At 42.5% G+C, this 20,731-nt stretch overlaps 2 protein-coding genes across 2 annotated transcripts in view; one reads left to right on the top strand and one right to left on the bottom strand.

Moving 5' to 3' along the window:
• Window positions 1-20,731, bottom strand: part of LOC307035543 (uncharacterized protein) — a 234,091-nt gene that overhangs the window by 51,137 nt on the left and 162,223 nt on the right. The window lies entirely within an intron of this gene.
• The window catches only part of myo7aa (myosin VIIAa), a 116,252-nt gene continuing 103,274 nt past the window's right edge, over window positions 7,754-20,731 (top strand). Inside the window, exon 1 of the mRNA XM_079673771.1 lies at window positions 7,754-8,210. Within this exon, the coding sequence (XP_079529897.1) occupies window positions 8,163-8,210 (48 nt within the window). The 5' untranslated portion in view covers window positions 7,754-8,162. The remainder of the gene's footprint in view (window positions 8,211-20,731) is intronic.

The following is a 20,731-nucleotide window of genomic DNA, read 5'->3' as shown; positions in this document are numbered from 1 at the left end:
CTTCTCCACATCCAGCGCTGACCCCCACCCCCTCTTCTCCACATCCAGCACTGACCCCCCCTTCTTCTCCACATCCAGCTCTGACCCCCCCCCCTCTTCCCCACATCCAGCACTGACCCCCACCCCCTCTTCTCCACATCCAGCACTGACCCCCCCCATCTCTCCACATCCAGCACTGACCCCCCCTCTTCTCCACATCCAGCACTGACCCCCCCCCTCTTCTCCACATCCAGCACTGACCCCCCCTTCTTCTCCACATCCAGCTCTGACCCCCCCCCCCTCTTCCCTACATCCAGCCAGCACTGACCCCCCCTCCTCTCCACATCCAGCACTGACCCCCCCTCTTTTCCACATCCAGCACTGACCCCCCCCTCTTCTCCACATCCAGCACTGACCCCCCCTCTTCTCCACATCCAGCACTAACCCCCCCCTCTTCTCCACATCCAGCACTGACCCCCCCCTCTTCTCCACATCCAGCACTGACCCCCACCCCCTCTTCTCCACATCCAGCACTGACCCCCCCATCTCTCCACATCCAGCACTGACCCCCCCCCTCTTCTCCACATCCAGCACTGACCCCCCCCTCTTCTCCACATCCAGCACTGACCCCCACCCCCTCTTCTCCACATCCAGCACTGACCCCCCCCATCTCTCCACATCCAGCACTGACCCCCCCTCTTCTCCACATCCAGCACTGACCCCCCCCTCTTCTCCACATCCAGCACTGACCCCCCCCTCTTCTCCACATCCAGCACTGACCCCCCCCCTCTTCTCCACATCCAGCACTGACCCCCCCCCCTCTTCTCCACATCCAGCACTGACCCCCACCCCCTCTTCTCCACATCCAGCACTGACCCCCCCTTCTTCTCCACATCCAGCTCTGAACCCCTCTTTTCTCCACATCCAACACTGACCCCCCTCTCTTCTCCAGCTGTGAGAGTCCAAATCCAGCACTGACCCCCCCCCTCTCTTCTCCACATCCAGCACTGACCCCCCTCTTTTCTCCACATCCAACACTGACCCCCCTCTCTTCTCCAGCTGTGAGAGATTCCACATCCAGCACTGACCCCCCCTCTTCTCCACATCCAGCACTGACCCCCCCCCCTCTTCTCCACATCCAGCACTGACCCCCCCCCCTCTTCTCCACATCCAGCACTGACCCCCCCCCCTCTTCTCCACATCCAGCACTGACCCCCACCCCCTCTTCTCCACATCCAGCACTGACCCCCCCTTCTTCTCCACATCCAGCTCTGAACCCCTCTTTTCTCCACATCCAACACTGACCCCCTCTCTTCTCCAGCTGTGAGAGTCCAAATCCAGCACTGACCCCCCCCCTCTCTTCTCCACATCCAGCACTGACCCCCCTCTTTTCTCCACATCCAACACTGACCCCCCTCTCTTCTCCAGCTGTGAGAGATTCCACATCCAGCACTGACCCCCCCTCTTCTCCACATCCAGCACTGACCCCCCCCCCCTCTTCTCCACATCCAGCACTGACCCCCCCCCCTCTTCTCCACATCCAGCACTGACCCCCCCCTCTTCTCCACATCCAGCACTGACCCCCCCCCTCTTCTCCACATCCAGCACTGACCCCCCCCCTCTTCTCCACATCCAGCACTGACCCCCACCCCCTCTTCTCCACATCCAGCACTGACCCCCCCCATCTCTCCACATCCAGCACTGACCCCCCCCCTCTTCTCCACATCGAGCACTGACCCCCCCCTCTTCTCCACATCCAGCACTGACCCCCCCCTCTTCTCCACATCCAGCACTGACCTCCCCTCTGCTCCACATCCAGCACTAACCCCCCCCCCCTCTTCTCCACATCCAGCACTGGACCCCACCCCCTCTTCTCCACATCCAGCACTGACCCCCCCATCTCTCCGCATCCAGCACTGACCCCCCCTCTTCTCCACATCCAGCACTGATCCCCCCTCTTCTCCACATCCAGCACTGACCCCCCCTCTTCTCCACATCCAGCACTGACCCCCCCCCCCTCTTCTCCACATCCAGCACTGACCCCCCCATCTCTCCACATCCAGCACTGACCCCCCCTTCTTCTCCACATCCAGCTCTGACCCCCCCCCCCTCTTCTCTACATCCAGCCAGCACTGACCCCCCCCCCCTCTTCTCCACATCCAGCACTGACCCCCCCATCTCTCCACATCCAGCACTGACCCCCCCTTCTTCTCCACATCCAGCTCTGACCCCCCCCCCTCTTCTCCACATCCAGCACTGACCCCCCGTCCTCTTCACATCCAGCACTGACCCCCCCCCCTCTCTTCTCCACATCGAGCACTGACCCCCCCTCTCTTCTCCAAATCCAGCACTGATCCCCCTCTCTCTTCTCCACATCCAGCACTGACCCCCCCCTCTCTTCTCCATATCCAGCAGTGACCCCCCCCCCCCCCCATCTCTTCTCCACATGCAGCACTGAAGGGCTTCCCTCAGCAGCTAAGAAAAGCACAACAAAACATGGATCTAACATGTTTACAATATCTATATGTGGTATCTTACTTTGTGTTATTAGTACATGTTATTGCATTTGTCCAGCAGGGGGCAAATTCACTCTTGGTATTAAAAGAGCCTGTTGTACATATTCCCACGAGGAAGTCCCGGAAGCATGTTACCAAAGTAAACCAGTTAAATTCACTCCTATGTTGTGGACATACAATTATTGATCACAAGATGCAACACTATACAATATGAATCCTTTGGTATCTCACAATCAGATTAGATTAAGATTTGGGTTCAAAATTTCATTAAATATCAATACTTGATTAACAATTCCTTATTCAAAATCAATACTTTGTTTTGGACATAGAGGTGCCAAGATCAACTCTCTTTAGCGAATAATAATAATATGGATTAAATCACTGATAAGATGAATGTTGGGTAGTTTTGAATCTCACCTAGGGATCAATAGAGTTAGTCTTAACCTATACTAATATATAACCAATTATTAGTTTATTATATTCTGTATTAATAACCTGAATCTTCAAAGAAGGTACCAAATAAATGAAAAGGATGAAAAGTTACAATATTTCCTTTTGAGAAGTGTATGTGTGTGTGTGTGTGTGTGTGTGTGTGTGTGTGTGTGTGTGTGTGTGTGTGTGTGTGTGTGTGTGTGTGTGTGTGTGTGTGTGTGTGTGTGTGTGTGTGTGTGTGTGTGTGTGTGTGTGTGTGTGTGTGCGTGCGTGCGTGCGTGCGTGTGATTACAAACTCCTCTGTGGTGCGCCTCATCCCGCTCTCTCTCTGTGACAGGGATCGCTGGCAGTGAATGAGCAGTGCCGTGTCACTGTTAATACCAACCAGAGGGGGAGGGGTCAGGGACTCGCTGACTCCTTATTGCTCTGTACACCCTCACATGAATGAGAGAAGAGAGAAGGAGGAAAGAACAAGAGAAGAAGTAAGGAATAAGGAGGGAGTGAAACAAGACCAGAGATCTCTGGGAGAGAGTGAGAGAGAAGTGAAGGTCTCTCTTCCTCTCAGCTCCTCTGCAGGGGGTTCACAGGACTCCCTCACCTCCTCTCCTGGAGGAGGACCATAAACTCTCTGGTTCTCCTGTTCTTCATCCCTCCATTCACAGAGGACCTCTGGGGTCAGAGCAGCACCAGACCGGAGGAAGGAGAGAGGAGAGGAGTTCAGATCACACAAAGGGTGAGTCAACAGGTTTACAGAGCACACTGGCTTTAATCTCTGTACTGTGTGTGTGTGTGTGTGTGTGTGTGTGTGTGTGTGTGTGTGTGTGTGTGTGTGTGTGTGTGTGTGTGTGTGTGTGTGTGTGTGTGTGTGTGTGTGTGTGTGTGTGTGTGTGTGTGTGGGTGGGTGGGTGGGTGGGTGGGTGGGGAGGGGGGGATTATTTCAGTATTTACCTCTTTGAAACTCGAACAGTTGACATGCAAGAAACTGGTAGAAAGAAATGGTCAACTCAAGGCTAACATATATTATGTTGACATTTGAAATGTGTTCAATGATTTAGTTCTTCTTTCAATTGAGCTAAAGATCTTTATAGATGTAATTCGATGGTTTCATTTACACAACAGGATACTGTGCATATTCATATGTGCTATTTTGTAAGATACAGTAGGTAGATGGATCCCTTGTTCTATTGATGATAGTGATGAAAACTGTCTTCCAAATGAAAGAACAAATACAGGACGGCACATTAAAGCCTTTTCTGGTCCGACAACAGCCTCAGCAGGACAGCAACACAATGACATTCAAATAGATACACATTTTTTGATCGCACACAGCTATGGTTTCTTCAGGTATACACACAGAAACAACTTGATTAGAGGAATATAGTATATTCATTTGTTAAACTGCACAATAATAATAAATAAAAACTGTTCATATGTCTTTCACATGTTATTACATTATGTCTTGTTACAACAGTACACTAGGAAGCACACTCAAAACACCTCTAAAAGAAACACCTCTAAGCTGAGTCTGATACATTGAATGTGTGTGACTGTGCAGCAGCTTGGTTCCTCCCTGAGTACTCACAAAGCTTTTATACTCTTATCTCCATGATCATATTGGGATTTCATGTTGCACTAGGTGAAGCAGAGGTCGTGTCAACATTCATTTGATCAAAGCTGAATGAAATGACTGTTTGGCCTGTTGGGCCAATCGAACGATCTTGAACAGATTTTGATTGGTTAGACTGGCTCGTTGCATAATATCAGCCCAATGTTAAAAACTGCAACTGTATTCCAGTGTCTAAAACTGCTGCCATGGTGACTGGTGTCAAACTGGGACTCTGTTAATGATCATAGATGTGAATATGCAACCTTTTCACATTAAATCATTTGCCGTTTGGCATACGAAAGGTTCTTTCATTTAGTAAAGATAATAATAATAAATTTTATTTTTGAGGCGCCTTTAAGGCGCCTTTAAGGCACCCCAGGCTGCCTTACAATTACTAAAAGAGATGTTACAGTAAATATGGGGATGCCTTTAGTTTCATCTCTTTTAAAAGTTTGTTTTATTACTTCATCCACAATAACACAACACAAAAAGGCAACATGTTCTTCACAGTAAAAGCCCTCAGTGTTCACTTCCCATTTGGGTTGCCCCAGAAAGTTACTCATAATCAATAGTGTTTGGGTTCCATATGTGTCCAGCTGTCCCATTAGGGTCTACTGTGCCACTGTCCCTCTCCCAGTGGGGTCTCCCTCAGGCTCATCAGTGCTCGCTGAAGGGTGGGCACGAGTTAGATTTGGTTTTACAGATTGCACCTCGGTCTAATAGAAGAGTGTGTTTTTAGTATTGAATTGGCACTCAGCTCTGTTTGTCTGCCGTCAGTGTAGTCAGCTTCTGGTTTAGATTCCAGCAGTGATACTTTTTGATTTCACCGGGAGCTGAGTTACCCCCCTTCACTACCAATGGAACCCGGTCGACAAAAGAACTGGCTGAAGCATATATGTCCAAGTGTTTCATTATTGTGCCTTAAAACTAGATGAACAATCTAATTATTTTGTATTTAAAATATTCTAAAATATATGTTAAACATTATTCAATGTAGGCTACATTAAACATATTTATACAATAAAACATTTGTTTATAAAGGTTCCATGAGGACTGAGTTATAGACTGAGTAGATGGTAGACACAGTCATTTGACAGAATCAATTGTGCATCTTTGTTGTGTAATGCTAACATTATGTATTCTAATTGTGAGGCTCTTCTCTGTTGAAGCATTGTTTTTAATCTGTTTAAACATTATGAGCATCTTCTATCAAAAAGCCACTGATTTGAATGTTGTTTACCAATAATCAATAAACGCTCCAAACTTCAGAGGTGATTGGACCCCGCTCGGTTTCACCCTCACTGCAGACCCACACTCGATGAACCTGGTGCAGTGTTCAGCAGCTGAAGGGTCCTCTCTTCATCTCTTCCTCTCTTCCTCTCTCCTCATCTCCTTCATACCCATCTCCATCTTGTCTTCTGTTCTGACTTTGATCCTCCCTCTCTCAGATATATTGCTTGTCTTTTTTCTGATTTCTTTTTTTGTCTCTGAATGTTCTGTCTCTGTTTGTGTGTTAATACACAGGTATAACATCTGATACGTTGACAATGACAATACACACCCCATGGCTGCACATAACCTTTGTCCCAGACCTCTGCTGGGGTAATTAGATGCTGAAATATTGATAGGGAGTGTGTGTGTGTGTGTGTGTGTGTGTGTGTGTGTGTGTGTGTGTGTGTGTGTGTGTGTGTGTGTGTGTGTGTGTGTGTGTGTGTGTGTGTGTGTGTGTGTGTGTGTGTGTGTGTGTGTGTGTGTGTGTGTGTGTGTGTGTGTGTGTGTGTGTGTGTGTGTGTGTGTGTGTGTGTGCGTGCGTGCGTGTGTGACAGAGAGAGAGAGAGAGAGAGAGAGAAAATGATATGAGGTGGATTGTGCGATTGATTCTCATGAATCACCTTTTTACCATCGTAGAAACCGAACACAACCTGTTGTAGTTTGTACATTTGATGTGTCTTTAATTCAAAAGGTTTACTGTGCAGTTTGAGTGGATCTTTAGGGGATGGCACACCTTTAGTTGAAGTCTGAGATTGTAAGATATTACTTTAAAAAGGAACTCCACTCTTAAAACATGCAGTGAATAATGCTCTTGTCTGTAGAGTTTACTTCAGACTCCTTTCTTCTCTGAGTGTAACCCAAGAGGAAAGCCTCAGTCTATTTAGCTAACACATCATGTTGAACCAGCAGACCACAGGCCAGTCTGAGCCTAAGCTGTGGGTAGTGTCAGCATTCAGGGAATCTTTCCTCCTTCTTTGGTGTCCACTGAAACCTTTGAAACCCTGCACTTCAGCACTCATCTGTTTGTCTGAAACAGAGTGTATCTCAGATAGTCGGATGCACTTACTTCCTGTAATTCTAAGAAGTTATTTCTTTCATTTCTTTATTGTTGGCTTTAAAATAACATATTTTTATTTGTTTTGCTCTGATCTGGACTCAATGGTCAGCTCCAACAAGGAAGTTGTTTATGTAAGCAGGTTCACAGAAAACAACAAACTCATGTTGCCTTGACTTTGCCTTGGCTTGATATCTGCATCTGAACCATATTCATGTGGCGTTGGAATGATAGGAAAGTGAGTCTGCCTGTGTGAATTCATGTGACATCATCCATCAGGTCCAAACAACAGTTTCACAGCTACAGTATATAAATATGTAACTCTGAGCAATAGAATACTCCACATCTGCTCTGTAGCATGTTGTGTTTACAGTACGACTTCAAGCTAATGAGTACACCAAAATAACAACTTTGTGTGAAATAGGAACATCCCAGGAGGAGCCTTGGTGGGGGTCTGCGCTTTCCAAGTGGCATTCTAGTTTAGGAAGTCATCTCTGTCAAGGCTTTGTTTTCTCTTGAGCCACAAAGGTTTTTGAAACCTGCTCTGGACTGCCACATTGTTCAATGCGTGGAGAGACAAAGGCCTACAGTAACAAGGGCTGTGAATTGTGTGTGTTTTAGATATTAGGGAAGCTCTGCCACTGGTGTGGGTTCCAGTGAGGTATAAACTCTCTGTCTTGATAAGATCCCCAGGAGGATTTAGTTCTTCAGAGATTTACTTTCAAATAGTCAGTCTCTCTCTGAAAGGTAGCTGTCACTGCTGTCTGGTGTCAAAGGTCAAATGGTACATATAAAGCTCGATAATGAGGGACTGAATCATTTACTGTGGTTAATTCTCATGAACAGACAGGTTTCCACATTAGAGTGGACTCTATTACAGCAATATTAAAGGCCCAGTGAAGTGTGCACCTGTGCATGATCTGTTATGCTAATACGTATAGTAATGACCAAAATTGTCCATTGGAACCCATATCAAAAAATGTTGGAATAGCAACAAATTTGACGAGTTTTGAATTTTCCGGGGAAATCTGCAGTCGACCTTCGCCTTCGTGGGCGTGGCTTGCGATCTACTGCGTGACGTCACGAGATGGACGCCGCTGCACTGTTTACATTCACCACCGTTCGTTTTTTCTCTTTTTCAAAGTCGAATTTCTCAACGTTTTTGAGCTAGTATTTTCCTGGAAAGTGTGTCGGAGTCGACTGGAAGTGATTGCCAATCGAGAAAACCTGACAATGGAGGTGACAGTGAAGAAAGAGGGATGAAAAACACAGGGGAAACGATGCATTGCCGCTGGCTGTAGTAATGTCAAGTCTGCCGAAGTGGCGATGTTTCTGTTCCCAAAAGATGAAGGTGAGCCTGGCTGGTGTCATTGTTTCATAGATTATTTGATTGATCATGATAAATAAAGGCCAGTGGTCGATTCGAGAGAGAGAGAAAGAGAGACTGACAGAGTTACAGGGTTGTTGTTAGCATCTGGTGCTAGCTCGGAGCTAACGGAGATTAGCTGTTTCAACAATAAGGAGAGGGAGAGTGCTCTCCTGTGGGACTGAGAGAGATAACGTCAGCTCAGGGAGGTAAACTGTAGCCTAAGTTATCTCAGTGGGTTTGGTCATCTATGTAAACAAATATTTCCATCTATGTAATATTAGTTGTATAAAATAGGTTAAGAAATCATTCCAATGTTTTTTGATTATTGAAATATATGTTTCATATGAGTGTTGAGAGCTGTATCCATAAATCTCTTAATGTTGCCCTCAAAGTGCACCAGATTGATCACTTTCCTCATCTATCCTGTCCGAAAAGCTGTCCAAATCAATCATTTCTCTCACACTAGTATCACTTTCCAGAGTCTCCGCCATGTTTACAATCGCAACTGGGTACATCTTGTGACGTCACAGCCACTATCGTCTGCAACTTCCGTTAGGCTCAGACGGCAAAATTAATAATTCATTAATTCATTAATTATGAATTATTAAAAATTATTTTAGCCATGAACAGGCACAATGATATGTAAGGAATGAAACTGCCATTTCATTTTGGTGCAAAAACATGCACTTCACTGGGCCTTTAAGTGTTTTAAAACTAATCTGTGTTCACTTGGTGATTGTTCAATATCAAATAGATGTAATATAAAATAGTAATTGTACCCTGTTCTGTTCTGCTCGTGTTGGGATATCTTTCATGTTTGATGGTATTATGGTCAAGGACCAAAGTTTGAAAGGGCTCAAAACAACTGGCACGACCAGCAGGACCTCCTCCAAATTAAACCTAAAAGATATGCCTTTTTTCTTCATGCCCCAGAACAACATTTAAAAGTGTTATCTGAGCAGAACAATATCCAGGGTCCCATTTACGCCGAGGCTTTTGGAGATGGGAGGGTGATGTACACATGCATGTATGTGCATATACAGTATATATACGTCTGCCACGTGCAAAAATATATTCTCGTCATAATTTCAACTCATACAGAGAATATTTAGGCTGGGAAAACAAAGAAAGGTTTAAATAATTTACTGTTGCAATGTTTTTTATTTTTGAATCCCTTTCCATTGATGAAGAATAAAAATGACCACCAACATTGGTTACCCCACATGTTGCTTTTACCGAATGCATAGCAAGACTACTTTTTTATTGTGAACACAGCGTTATGTTTATTGTGTTCATAAAAAAACTAAATAACTATGACACTGGTACAGTGTACAGAGAATTTCTGGAGTCTTCACTAAAGAAAAAAATATAAAAATGTTAATCACTGAGCTTGAGAGAGGTGTTGGCGGGGGGATCTTGCAGTTTTGAACAGAGCAAGGCTAACTGTTTCCAGGGCCGGCCCTGACCAATTTGCTGCCCGAGGCAAGATTGTATGCAATATAGGCGTAGTTTTGTTAAGATAAGATAATAGGATGTACTTTGTTGATCCAAAATCGGGAAATTGTTTTGTTATGAAATTTAAATAAAACATTTTCTTTTATTAAATGTTTTTTAAATTTAAATATAAAATGTTGGCGCTCCCCATAGCTTGATGCGCCCTTAGCATTCACCTATGCCAAGGGTCGGCCCTGGCTGTTTCCCTTTGTTTCCAGTCATTGTGCTAAGCAAAGTTAGCTAGTTGCAGGCAGTTACTTGATATTTACTGTACATTCGGGATACATTTATATCTAATATAAAACATTAATTCACAACTAGAGAATGCAATTCCTGAAGAAATTGCTAGTGGGAATGCTTTGTGCTGAAATATAATGTGTAAGAAGAAAGTGAATAATCAGGAATATTTGGATGACTGAATGGTTTCCATATGAATGAATATTAAGTTAAGAAGTAGCATGAAACTCCAAATGTAAAAATAATGTTAAAGATGTAAGGCTTTGAATGTAGAATGTTATTCGTAGGAAAAGTTGAAAATGCAAAAATAACTGGTGAAATAGTAACATTTGGCAAATTTTATTTTCAAAAACCAGAACATGGGGGAAAAAAACTATATAAAACGTTTCAAATCAATTACTAACTAATTATATTCAGTAAAAACACGAGTGAAAATCTGTCAAACAATACATGAAAAAAACTATATAAAACTGTTTGAATCAATTACAAACAAATATATTCTGTAAAACCACAAAGTGGAAAGGTGAACAAAAATAAAGTAATTTTTGTGAAAGAACAAGTGATAAAACAACTATATACAGAAACTATGGTTAATTTGACACTTTAAAGTTCAACTGTTTAGGGAGAGATTAAGTTAGCTAGCAGCCTAGCAGCGTTAGCCCGTTAGCGCAATGCTAACGGGCTAACGCAACGCTGCTAGCTTTTAGCCCGTTAGCGCAATGCTAACGGGCTAAGACTGGATACGCTGCTAAGAAGCTGTTTCCTTTAATGTGTAAATTAATATCAGTTGTCACACCAGTAAACAGTCTATGAACAAACTCAAACGGTGTGTTATACTTTGAAAAATAGTTAATTTGACACTTTAAAGTTCAACTGTTTAGGGAGAGATTAACTTAGCTAGCAGCCAAGCAGCGTTAGCGCAATGCTAACGGGCTAACGCAACGCTGCTAGCTGTTAGCCCGTTAGCGCAATGCTAACGGGCTAAGACTGGATACGCTGCTAAGAAGCTGTTTCCTTTAATGTGTAAATTAATATCAGTTCTCACGTCAATAAACAGTCTATGAACAAACTCAAACGGTGTGTTATACTTTTAAAAAGAGTTCATTTGACACTTTAAACTTCAGGTGTTTATGGATACATGAATTTACCTAGCAGTAGTCAGAGCAGAATAAATCTCCCAGGCTTGGTGTGAAGCATCTGCTAATATTGATGCGTTCAGGGACACTCAGAAATGCTAAAGTTACCGATGACCACCAGCATTGGTTACCGCACATGTTGTGCGCTGGAAAAGAGACTAAATTAGAGTATTTTTTGTATTTATGTTATATATTTGTTTAATAATATAATTTGTTCACAGTGTACAAATGTGAGTGGTCAGGATCCATTATCAAAAACACCGTCATGTATAAAGACTGACATGCAGAAAGAGCCTTGAACCATGTTAGTTGGAGTGATGACATCATCGTGTTCCATTACACAGGTGTTTGTATTTGAACTAATGAGGCGTCCAGAGATCAGAGGTTTCCATTGTTCTGGATGAGATATAAACCTCTTACATGTGAACGTTTTGTGGAAGAACCGTAACAGATATCTGTGAAATTTCAAAACGTGAAGCATGTCAAGGAAGTTGAGTATCTGAAGTGTAATGTGTGTATTGTGTACTTTCGGGTTAATAATTTGGCCTTTTTGGCAGTTTAACTAAAGGTGTGCGGCTGCTGCTGTGAGGAAATATCTGCCTGAAATTACAATGGGCTTTAATGGAGACATGTTGAACGTTTTTGTCACTTCATGCCCTCAAGAGGCACTTTGTTTAATTATTTTTTGCTTAATTATTTGTCATTTTTCAAGCTACGGGATGTTTTCCTACGTTTGTTATGAAAAATTATGTCTCAGGAATGTAGGGTTTGGGAATTATGGCAGTTTTAAAAAGATATATGAGGGCAAATTTCAAACTGTCCTCCACTCTAACTCTGACATCACGCACTCTGCCTTAACGAGCTGCGCAATGTTAAAGTTTAAATGTTAAAAATGTGATGAGTTATGGGATGTATCTCTGGAATTATGAAAGTTATGAATGAGAAAAGTAATAGCCATCGATTCCCGACCGAGCTGAACGTTTTGATGTTCGAACTGAGTTTTTGCGATGTTCAATGCGGGAGAAGAAGAGCGGCAAAATAAGTCGGCGGAATAATAAACTTTTCGTGCGTAGAAGAACAGTTAGTTGGAATGCAGTTAACGGCATTCCCACTAAATAAACCTGTTTAGCCCTGAGCCTGTTTTTCAGGTATCAAGATTGATGCAAAACAAGTGAAGTTTCACCTTTTTAGAGAGATTTAGAAAAAAAAAAAATACTTTTGGGATCATTTGGGTGCATTTTCCATATCTCTGGCCCCCCTCGTTCGATTTTGATGATTGTCATCTCTTTTTTAACACTTAGTGCCAGCACTTAGTACAACTAAGTACAGATCGCGTTCACACCGGAATAAGTCCCTGAGGGAGGATTAGGCAAGTGAAGCCGCTGACGTCACTTCTTCTTCTTCTGCTTTGGGTTTACTGGCAGGCCGCAAACAACTTCACAGCGTATACTGCCACCCGAAGTCCCCGGGCCGGAAGTCCCCGGAGTTGGGGACTGGCTTCAGTAGAAGCTGCTGGGACTCCCAGCACTTTCTACTGAAGCCTTCCGAGTAAATCGCCAGAACGCCGACACCTCCTCATCACTCCACCGCTCCCATGTTTTCTTTTGTGTTGCAGTAGTATTATTCATCCCGCTTCCATCACATTAGTATGCATAGAAAGTGACAGGTGCTGTGACAGGTCACACCTCTCCCTACTTATGCTAATGAGCTAAGTCCCGCCTCCCCTTTGTTCGAGGTGTGAGATCTCAAGTAGGTGTGATATCCCAAGTAGGTGTGAGATCCGTCGATAGGAGGGGGGTGATGTGTATTCACAGGTGTGAAAAGCCCCCACTGTTGCGCCTTATGGTGTATAATAAAAAATGTTTCAATCACATTAGTATGCATATAAAGTGACAGGTGGGCCCGCCCCCAAGTCTATTAAAACAAAATGCCGCTTCCATCACATTAGTATGCATAAAAGTGACAGAAGGGCCCGCCCCAATTATGTGATGTCAGAAGACCGAAGGGGTGGAGTGAGATAAAAAAAAAAGAACCCCGTGCAGATAAAAAGCCAGTCATTTCCAATCATCAAGTCATCTTTCCAAAAAGAAAAAATGGCCAAGAGAGGCCTCGATATGGGTTTAATCAGCGAGACGCCTGTGACAACTTACCGCCATCCGTCCGGAGCGCCAATCAAGAAACGGATGCAGTATCTGTGCCGGGTTCAAACACCTCCGGTCGAAGATCTTGAAGAGAAATGGCTTCTGGAAAATGAACATGTTTGGGGATACGTATTCAACTATATGGCGAATGAACTGCATTTCTACAATCTGAAGAATGGAGAAACGTATGGACCCCACAGTGTTAAAGCAACGTTGACCTCAACAGATTGGGCTGTGTTAACTCTGGTGTCTTCCAGAGATCTCCACGCAACCATTGTATCGGAAGAAGTAGTGCATCAAGAAAACACTGTGGAACCAGCGGTGTACAAGATATGTGCAACAAAAAGCAAAGAAACGCAAACAAAAAGCGAGAGTAAAGAAGAGTTTTCACCGTTACCCCTCAATGTGGAGGAAGAAGAAGGAAATATCCCCCCGCCGCCAGAAGTGAAAAGAGTCCTGACAAGCACCGTCTGGGAAACTAAAAGTGGACCATCTGGGCGATGGTATTACCGCGCAAGCCGTTTGCTGACGCAGGGGGGAGGGGTACTCTCTAAAACACAGTGTCCTGCCATCTCTCTCTGTTTCTGCTGATGTGTAAAATATACAAAATAACGTTTTATATACTTACTCTCTTGTTAAAAGGTGATGAAGTTTGTAGCGTAAGCCAGCCATCAGTGTTCTAGTTTTAAGGATCGAAGGATCCAATGTATTTTTTAAATGGAGCAGAAATAGAACTAGTCTCCCAGTGTAAGTATCTTGAACAGAGAGTGTCATATTGGACTCGCACTTGACTTTTTAAGAAACATATCCAGAAAGTATCCAATACCATTAAATTCAACTTGCAACATTTTAAACAAATTAGACCTTTTTCTTAACTGTCAATGCTGCAAAGTCATACCTCCACTGTATGATTCTATCCCACATTGAATACTGTTTTACAAACTGGTCGTTTGCTTGTGCCACACACCTGAAACCCATAGAACAGCTGTTCAAGAGAGCTATCCAGGTGTTTGACAGAAAGCCACAGTCATACCACCACTGTACCATCCTTGAATATGCTGCTCATGCTCTTTCTGCATATCATGTATTTATTTTTGCTGTATATATATAAATGTCATGTTCTTATATGCTGTATGTGACGGGACTATAGATGGAAATGAGCTCAGAGCTAAAATCCGGCTCATTTACACTTGTAAGCATTATATTTGTTTTAAAGTGTTCATCAATGTGCACTACGGTAGCCCTGAAGAAAATTAAACATTAAAATATGTTATCGATGTCCCCATTCCCAGTTTGTTTTGGGAATAATTGCGATGTTTACTATGTTTTTGGTAGCTCTTAACAAAACAGAATTTTTGTAAAAGACTGCGACTCTAAAAGGCAAGTTTTTGATTTTAACACTGTTTCGATGAAACAATACATTATACAATATTACGACTTTTTTGCCATATTTTTAACACAATCTTTTTTTTGTGGTTGTAGGGCTTCAAGATATTTTGCATGTCATGCATAAACACGGTGTCATCTTTTCCTTCAAACTGACGTGCTGCCCGTTTTACAAAACAAGTTATTTTTCTGCTTCTTCATCCTCTGAATTTTCCTCCCCCGTCCCTCTTCCTTCAGCCAGCACAACAAGAATCAAGGTGGATCTGTGAAATGAAACACCTCTTCCCAAATCGTGACTTCCCTATTGAGAGCATGTCTAGGGCAGTAGGGTCTAAACCAATTGGCCAGATATACTAACATGCAGAACGTATGATATGTTTGAAGACTAACCATTTATCCAGTTCAAGCTGTCTTTAAGATGTGACATTGCGCTCTGACTATCCCCCGTAAAATCTTGACAAACTATTACTTATTCTTAAATTTGACCTCTTGCTGCTTGGTTGAAAATGATAGATGAAAAATAACTTTTAAAAAAAAGAATCAAACAGCGAGGGACATTATACTGGTGAAAAAACTCTCAACGACGATGTTCAGTAAACGATCAATCAAAATCGAAGGATCCAATGTATTTTTAAATGGAGCAGAAATAGAACTAGTCTCACAGTGCAAGTATCTTGAACAGGGAGTGTCATATTGGAACTCGCACTTGACTTTTTAAGAAACATATCCAGAAAGTATCCAATACCATTCAATTCAACTTGCAACATTTTAAACAAATTAGACCTTTTCTTAACTGTCAATGCTGCAAAGTCATACCTCCACTTCTTGATTCTATCCCACATTGAATACTGTTTTACAAACTGGTCGTTTGCTTGTGCCACACACCCGAAACCCATAGAACAGCTGTTCAAGAGAGCTATCCAGGTGTTTGACAGAAAGCCACAGTCATACCACCACTGTACCATCCTTGAAAATCACAATTTCTTGAGTTTTTGACATTTTTATGTCTTTTAAAAGTATGTGTTTTAAAAAAAATAATATTTACATGGGCTGGCTCCCCTCCCCTTGGGGGAATTCATCCACAGAAAACACACTGGACGCAGCACTAGGTCAGAAACCAGAGGAGACTGTGAAGTCCACCACAGACGGACCACCTTTGGACAAAATGTCCTCTCCATTAAAGGCAGCTCATTGTGGAATAGCCCCCCAACTGAGATACGGGATTGTCCCACTCTCAATAGTTTTAAAGGTCAACTTAAAGAATGGTTGAGCAACAAACAGACGTGTAATCACCGCTAAATAAATGCACTTTAACACAGGGGTATCTCCTCTTGCACTTTATGTCGCGCTTTTATCTTATCTTGCACTTTATATATCATAGCTGCTACCTTGTAATGCCATGTGGTAAATGCTTTTATGCTGCTCATGCTCTTTCTGCATATCATGTATTTTATTTTTGCTGTATTTATATATATAATTGTCATGTTCTTATATGCTGTATGTGACGGGACTACAGATGGAAATTAGCTCAAAGCTAAAATCGGGCTCATTTACACTTGTAAGCATTATTTTTGTTTTAAAGTGTTCATCAATGTACACTACGGTATCCCTGAAGAAAATTAAACATTAAAATATGTTATCGATGTCCCCATTCCCAGTTTGTTTAGGGAATAATTGCGATGTTTACTATGTTTTGGTAGCTCTTAACAAAACAGAATTTTTGTAAAAGACTGCGACTCTAAAAGGCAAGTTTGTGATTTTAACACTGTTTCGATGAAACAATACATTATACAATATTACGACTTTTTGCCATATTTTTAACACAATATACTTGTACCTTTTTTTTTTTTGTGTTTGTAGGGCTTCAAGATATTTTGCATGTCATGCATAAACACGGTGTCATCTTTTCCTTCAAACTGACGTGCTGCCCGTTTTACAAAACAAGTTATTTTTCTGCTTCTTCATCCTCTGAATTTTCCTCCCCCGTCCCTCTTCCTTCAGCCAGCACAGCAAGAATCAAGGTGGATCTGTGAAATGAAACACCTCTTCCCAAAGCGTGACTTCCCTATTGCATGCGTCTAGGGCAGTAGGGTCTAAACCAATTGGCCAGATAAACTAACAGGCAGAACGTACGGTATGTTTGAAGACTAACCATTTATCCAGTTCAAGCTGTCTCTAAGATGTGATATTGCGCTCTGACTATTTCCCGTAAAATGGTGACAAACTATTACTTATTCTTAAATTTGACCCCTTGCTGCTTGGTTGAAAATGATAGTTGAAAAATAACTTTAAAAAAAAAAAGACTCAAACAGCGAGGGACATTATACTGGTGAAAAAAACTCTCAATTCTACAGATGACTCCCCCCACTCAACGCAATAAGTCCCTCCCTCCACTCAGCAAAGCATCTAAAACTAAGGACCCCACTAAGACGACAGTTTGAAAACTAGCTATGGATCTGAGAAAAACCAAGTCTCCCCCCGTGAGTTGCAGCCAGGAACAAACTCCTGGACTACCATCATCACCACCATTCTGGACACCCGAATCTTGCTACTGCTGCTTATTTTGCTCCTTGGGCCAAGACGTCTCTGTTTATGGACACAGTGAAATCAGTGTTGGTTGATATTGTGGAGGGGGTGATACATCGGTACAGAGAAGAAATATGCAACGGATGCCGAGTCAGTCACCCCGGCCAGAGGCAACACGATTGTCTGAATGACATGCCCAAATTTTTCTTCAGAAACAATTACAACGCGTTAATGAAAAGACTCTGGCTCACCGACTTCTTTACTGAGATCGACCAGACTCTTATTGATAAAGACATTTTCACGGATGATTGGAGGATCCAAGGCGCTTCGGAGGCTTTTCTGCACAATCTCAAAAATTGTAGACGCCTCAAGGAGAGACTTGAAAAGATCCATGCCGATTTGGATGGAGAAGAAGAAGACTAATAACCTACGGTTGGTTGAATCCAGGGATTTTTTCTTTTTTCGATACATTGACTTTTTCTTTAAAGTAAAATAAAAATGGGGAACTACTATGCAAAACGCTCTGTATATATTGATCAGAATGTAGTCAATACCCTTTTAATAAGTGTGGTGATGAGGACGATTGAAAACAGAGTGAATAGTGATCCCCGTGTAAACAGAATGGCTGAAGTTTGTAAACTAGAAGACATTTTGGATATCGTTCGTTCTGGCAGTACTATTCCTGGTCATTGGGAAACGATTGTAAACTAAACATTTAAAGTGGTCCTGGAATCTTCATTTTCCCGAAACATTCTGTAACATTACCGAAGAAATGAAACAAACATCAAAAGTGTATCATGTGCTCTCATTGTATGCTCTGTTTGTAGATGTAATGCATCTTTGTGTCAAAAACAGCATACACATGAATATTTTGACTGAAGTGAAAAAACTCCATCATGATATTTCCAGTAATCTGGGGAATTCTAAGCTGGAGACGGTCCTGGGGATGTTACAATCAGTATAACTATTGATTTTGTGTGTGAAAATGTTTAAATGTAAATAGGACATTTAAAAGATTTTTTTTTAAAAAGTGTTTTTTACATTTTAAAAACTGTTGTCTTCATTATAGCAAGGGGAGCATGTCTGATACATGTGTATTACAGTCTTTCACATGCACTGTTGTCTTCATTATAACAAGGGGAGGGTAACAGTGAAGATGTATGATACATGTGTATTGAAACGTGCGTATTATACCCCCACAGAAACACAGAAACATGGAAACACAGAAACACAGAAAACACTGAAACCACTGAAACACTGAAAAAACACAGAAACACTGAAACACCGACACACAGAAACCCCGAAACACAGAGACACAGAACTACAGAAACACAGAAACACAGAACCACAGAGACACAGAAACACAGAAACACAGAAACATGGAAACACAGAAACACAGAAAACACAGAAACACAGAAACACAAACTGGGAATGGGGACATCGATAACATATTTTAATGTTTAATTTTTCTTCAGGGCTACCGTAGTGCACATTGATGAACACTTTAAAACAAATATAATGCTTACAAGTGTAAATGAGCCGGATTTTAGCTCTGAGCTAATTTCCATCTATAGTCCCGTCACATACAGCATATAAGAACATGACATTTATATATATACATACAGCAAAAATAAATACATGATATGCAGAAAGAGCATGAGCAGCATATTCAAGGATGGTACAGTGGTGGTATGACTGTGGCTTTCTGTCAAACACCTGGATAGCTCTCTTGAACAGCTGTTCTCTGGGTTTCAGGTGTGTGGCACAAGCAAACGACCAGTTTGTAAAACAGTATTCAATGTGGGATAGAATCATACAGTGGAGGTATGACTTTGCAGCATTGACAGTTAAGAAAAAGGTCTAATTTGTTTAAAATGTTGCAAGTTTAATTTAATGGTATTGGATACTTTCTTGATATGTTTCTTAAAAAGTCAAGTCCGAGTCCAATATGACACTCTCTTTTCAAGATACTTGCACTGGGAGACTAGTTCTATTTCTGCTCCATTTAAAAAATACATTGGATCCTTCGATCCTTAAAACTAGAACACTGATGGCAGGCTTACGCTACAAACTTCATCACCTTTTAACAAGAGAGTAAGTATATAAAACGTTATTTTGTATATTTTACACATCAGCAGAAACAGAGAGAGATGGCAGGACACTGTGTTTTAGAGAGTACCCCTCCCCCCTGCATCAGCAAACGGCTTGCGCGTTAATACCATCGCCCAGATGGTCCGCTTTTAGTTTCCCAGACGGTGCTTGTCAGGACTCTTTTCACTTCTGGCGGCGGGGGGATATTTCCTTCTTCTTCCTCCACATTGAGGGGTAACGGTGAAAACTCTTCTTTGATCTCGCTTTTTGTTTGCGTTTCTTTGCTTTTTGTTGCACATATCTTGTACACCGCTGGTTCCACAGTGTTTTCTTGATGCACTACTTCTTCCGATACAATGGTTGCGTGGAGATCTCTGGAAGACACCAGAGTTAACACAGCACAATCTGTTGAGGTCAACGTTGCTTTAACACTGTGGGGTCCATACGTTTCTCCATTCTTCAGATTGTAGAAATGCAGTTCATTCGCCATATAGTTGAATACGTATCCCCAAACATGTTCATTTTCCAGAAGCCATTTCTCTTCAAGATCTTCGACCGGAGGTGTTTGAACCCGGCACAGATACTGCATCCGTTTCTTGATTGGCGCTCCGGACGGATGGCGGTAAGTTGTCACAGGCGTCTCGCTGATTAAACCCATATCGAGGCGTCTCTTGGCCATTTTTTCTTTTTGGAAAGATGACTTGATGATTGGAAATGACTGGCTTTTTATCTGCACAGGGTTCTTTTTTTTTTATCTCACTCCACCCCTTCGGTCTTCTGACATCACATAATTGGGGCGGGCCCTTCTGTCACTTTTATGCATACTAATGTGATGGAAGCGGCATTTTGTTTTAATAGACTTGGGGGCGGGCCCACCTGTCACTTTATATGCATACTAATGTGATTGAAACATTTTGTATTATACACCATAAGGCGCAACAGTCGGGGCTTTTCACACCTGTGAATACACATCACCCCCCTCCTATCGACGGATCTCACACCTACTTGGGATATCACACCTACTTGAGATCTCACACCTCGAACAAAGGGGAGGCGGGACTTAGCTCATTAGCATAAGTAGGGAGAGGTGTGACCTGTCACAGCACCTGTCATTTTCTATGCATACTAATGTGATGGAAGCGGGATGAATAATACTACTTGTTGCCATAAGTTATTCTTTTTCCGTTGGTGCGCGGGGCTAATGCTAATAATGCTAATGCCAGCAAATACAATGGGGGCTTCACAAAACTTTTCAGAGTTTTACGGGGCGTGGTTTGCAATTTTCCCAGCCAATCAAAATTGGTACTTTTTTCTCCCCAGGATAGTACCACCTCTCTTTCAGGCACTAAAAAAGGGGGTAAAAGTTCTCGGAACTAAGTTCTCTTTTTGGTGTGAACGCAAAATTCCAGGCACTAACGGAACTAAACGTGAAAAGTACGGGTAAAAGTACTCCGGTGTGAACACGCTCAGGGGTCATTTAGACGCTTCTTAT

The sequence above is a fragment of the Notothenia rossii genome, assembly GCF_949606895.1.
Source record: "Notothenia rossii genome assembly, chromosome: 4".
NCBI lineage: Eukaryota > Metazoa > Chordata > Actinopteri > Perciformes > Nototheniidae > Notothenia > Notothenia rossii.
The sequence above is the reverse complement of the archived record's forward strand: the minus strand, read 5'-3'. Positions and strand labels throughout refer to the sequence as shown.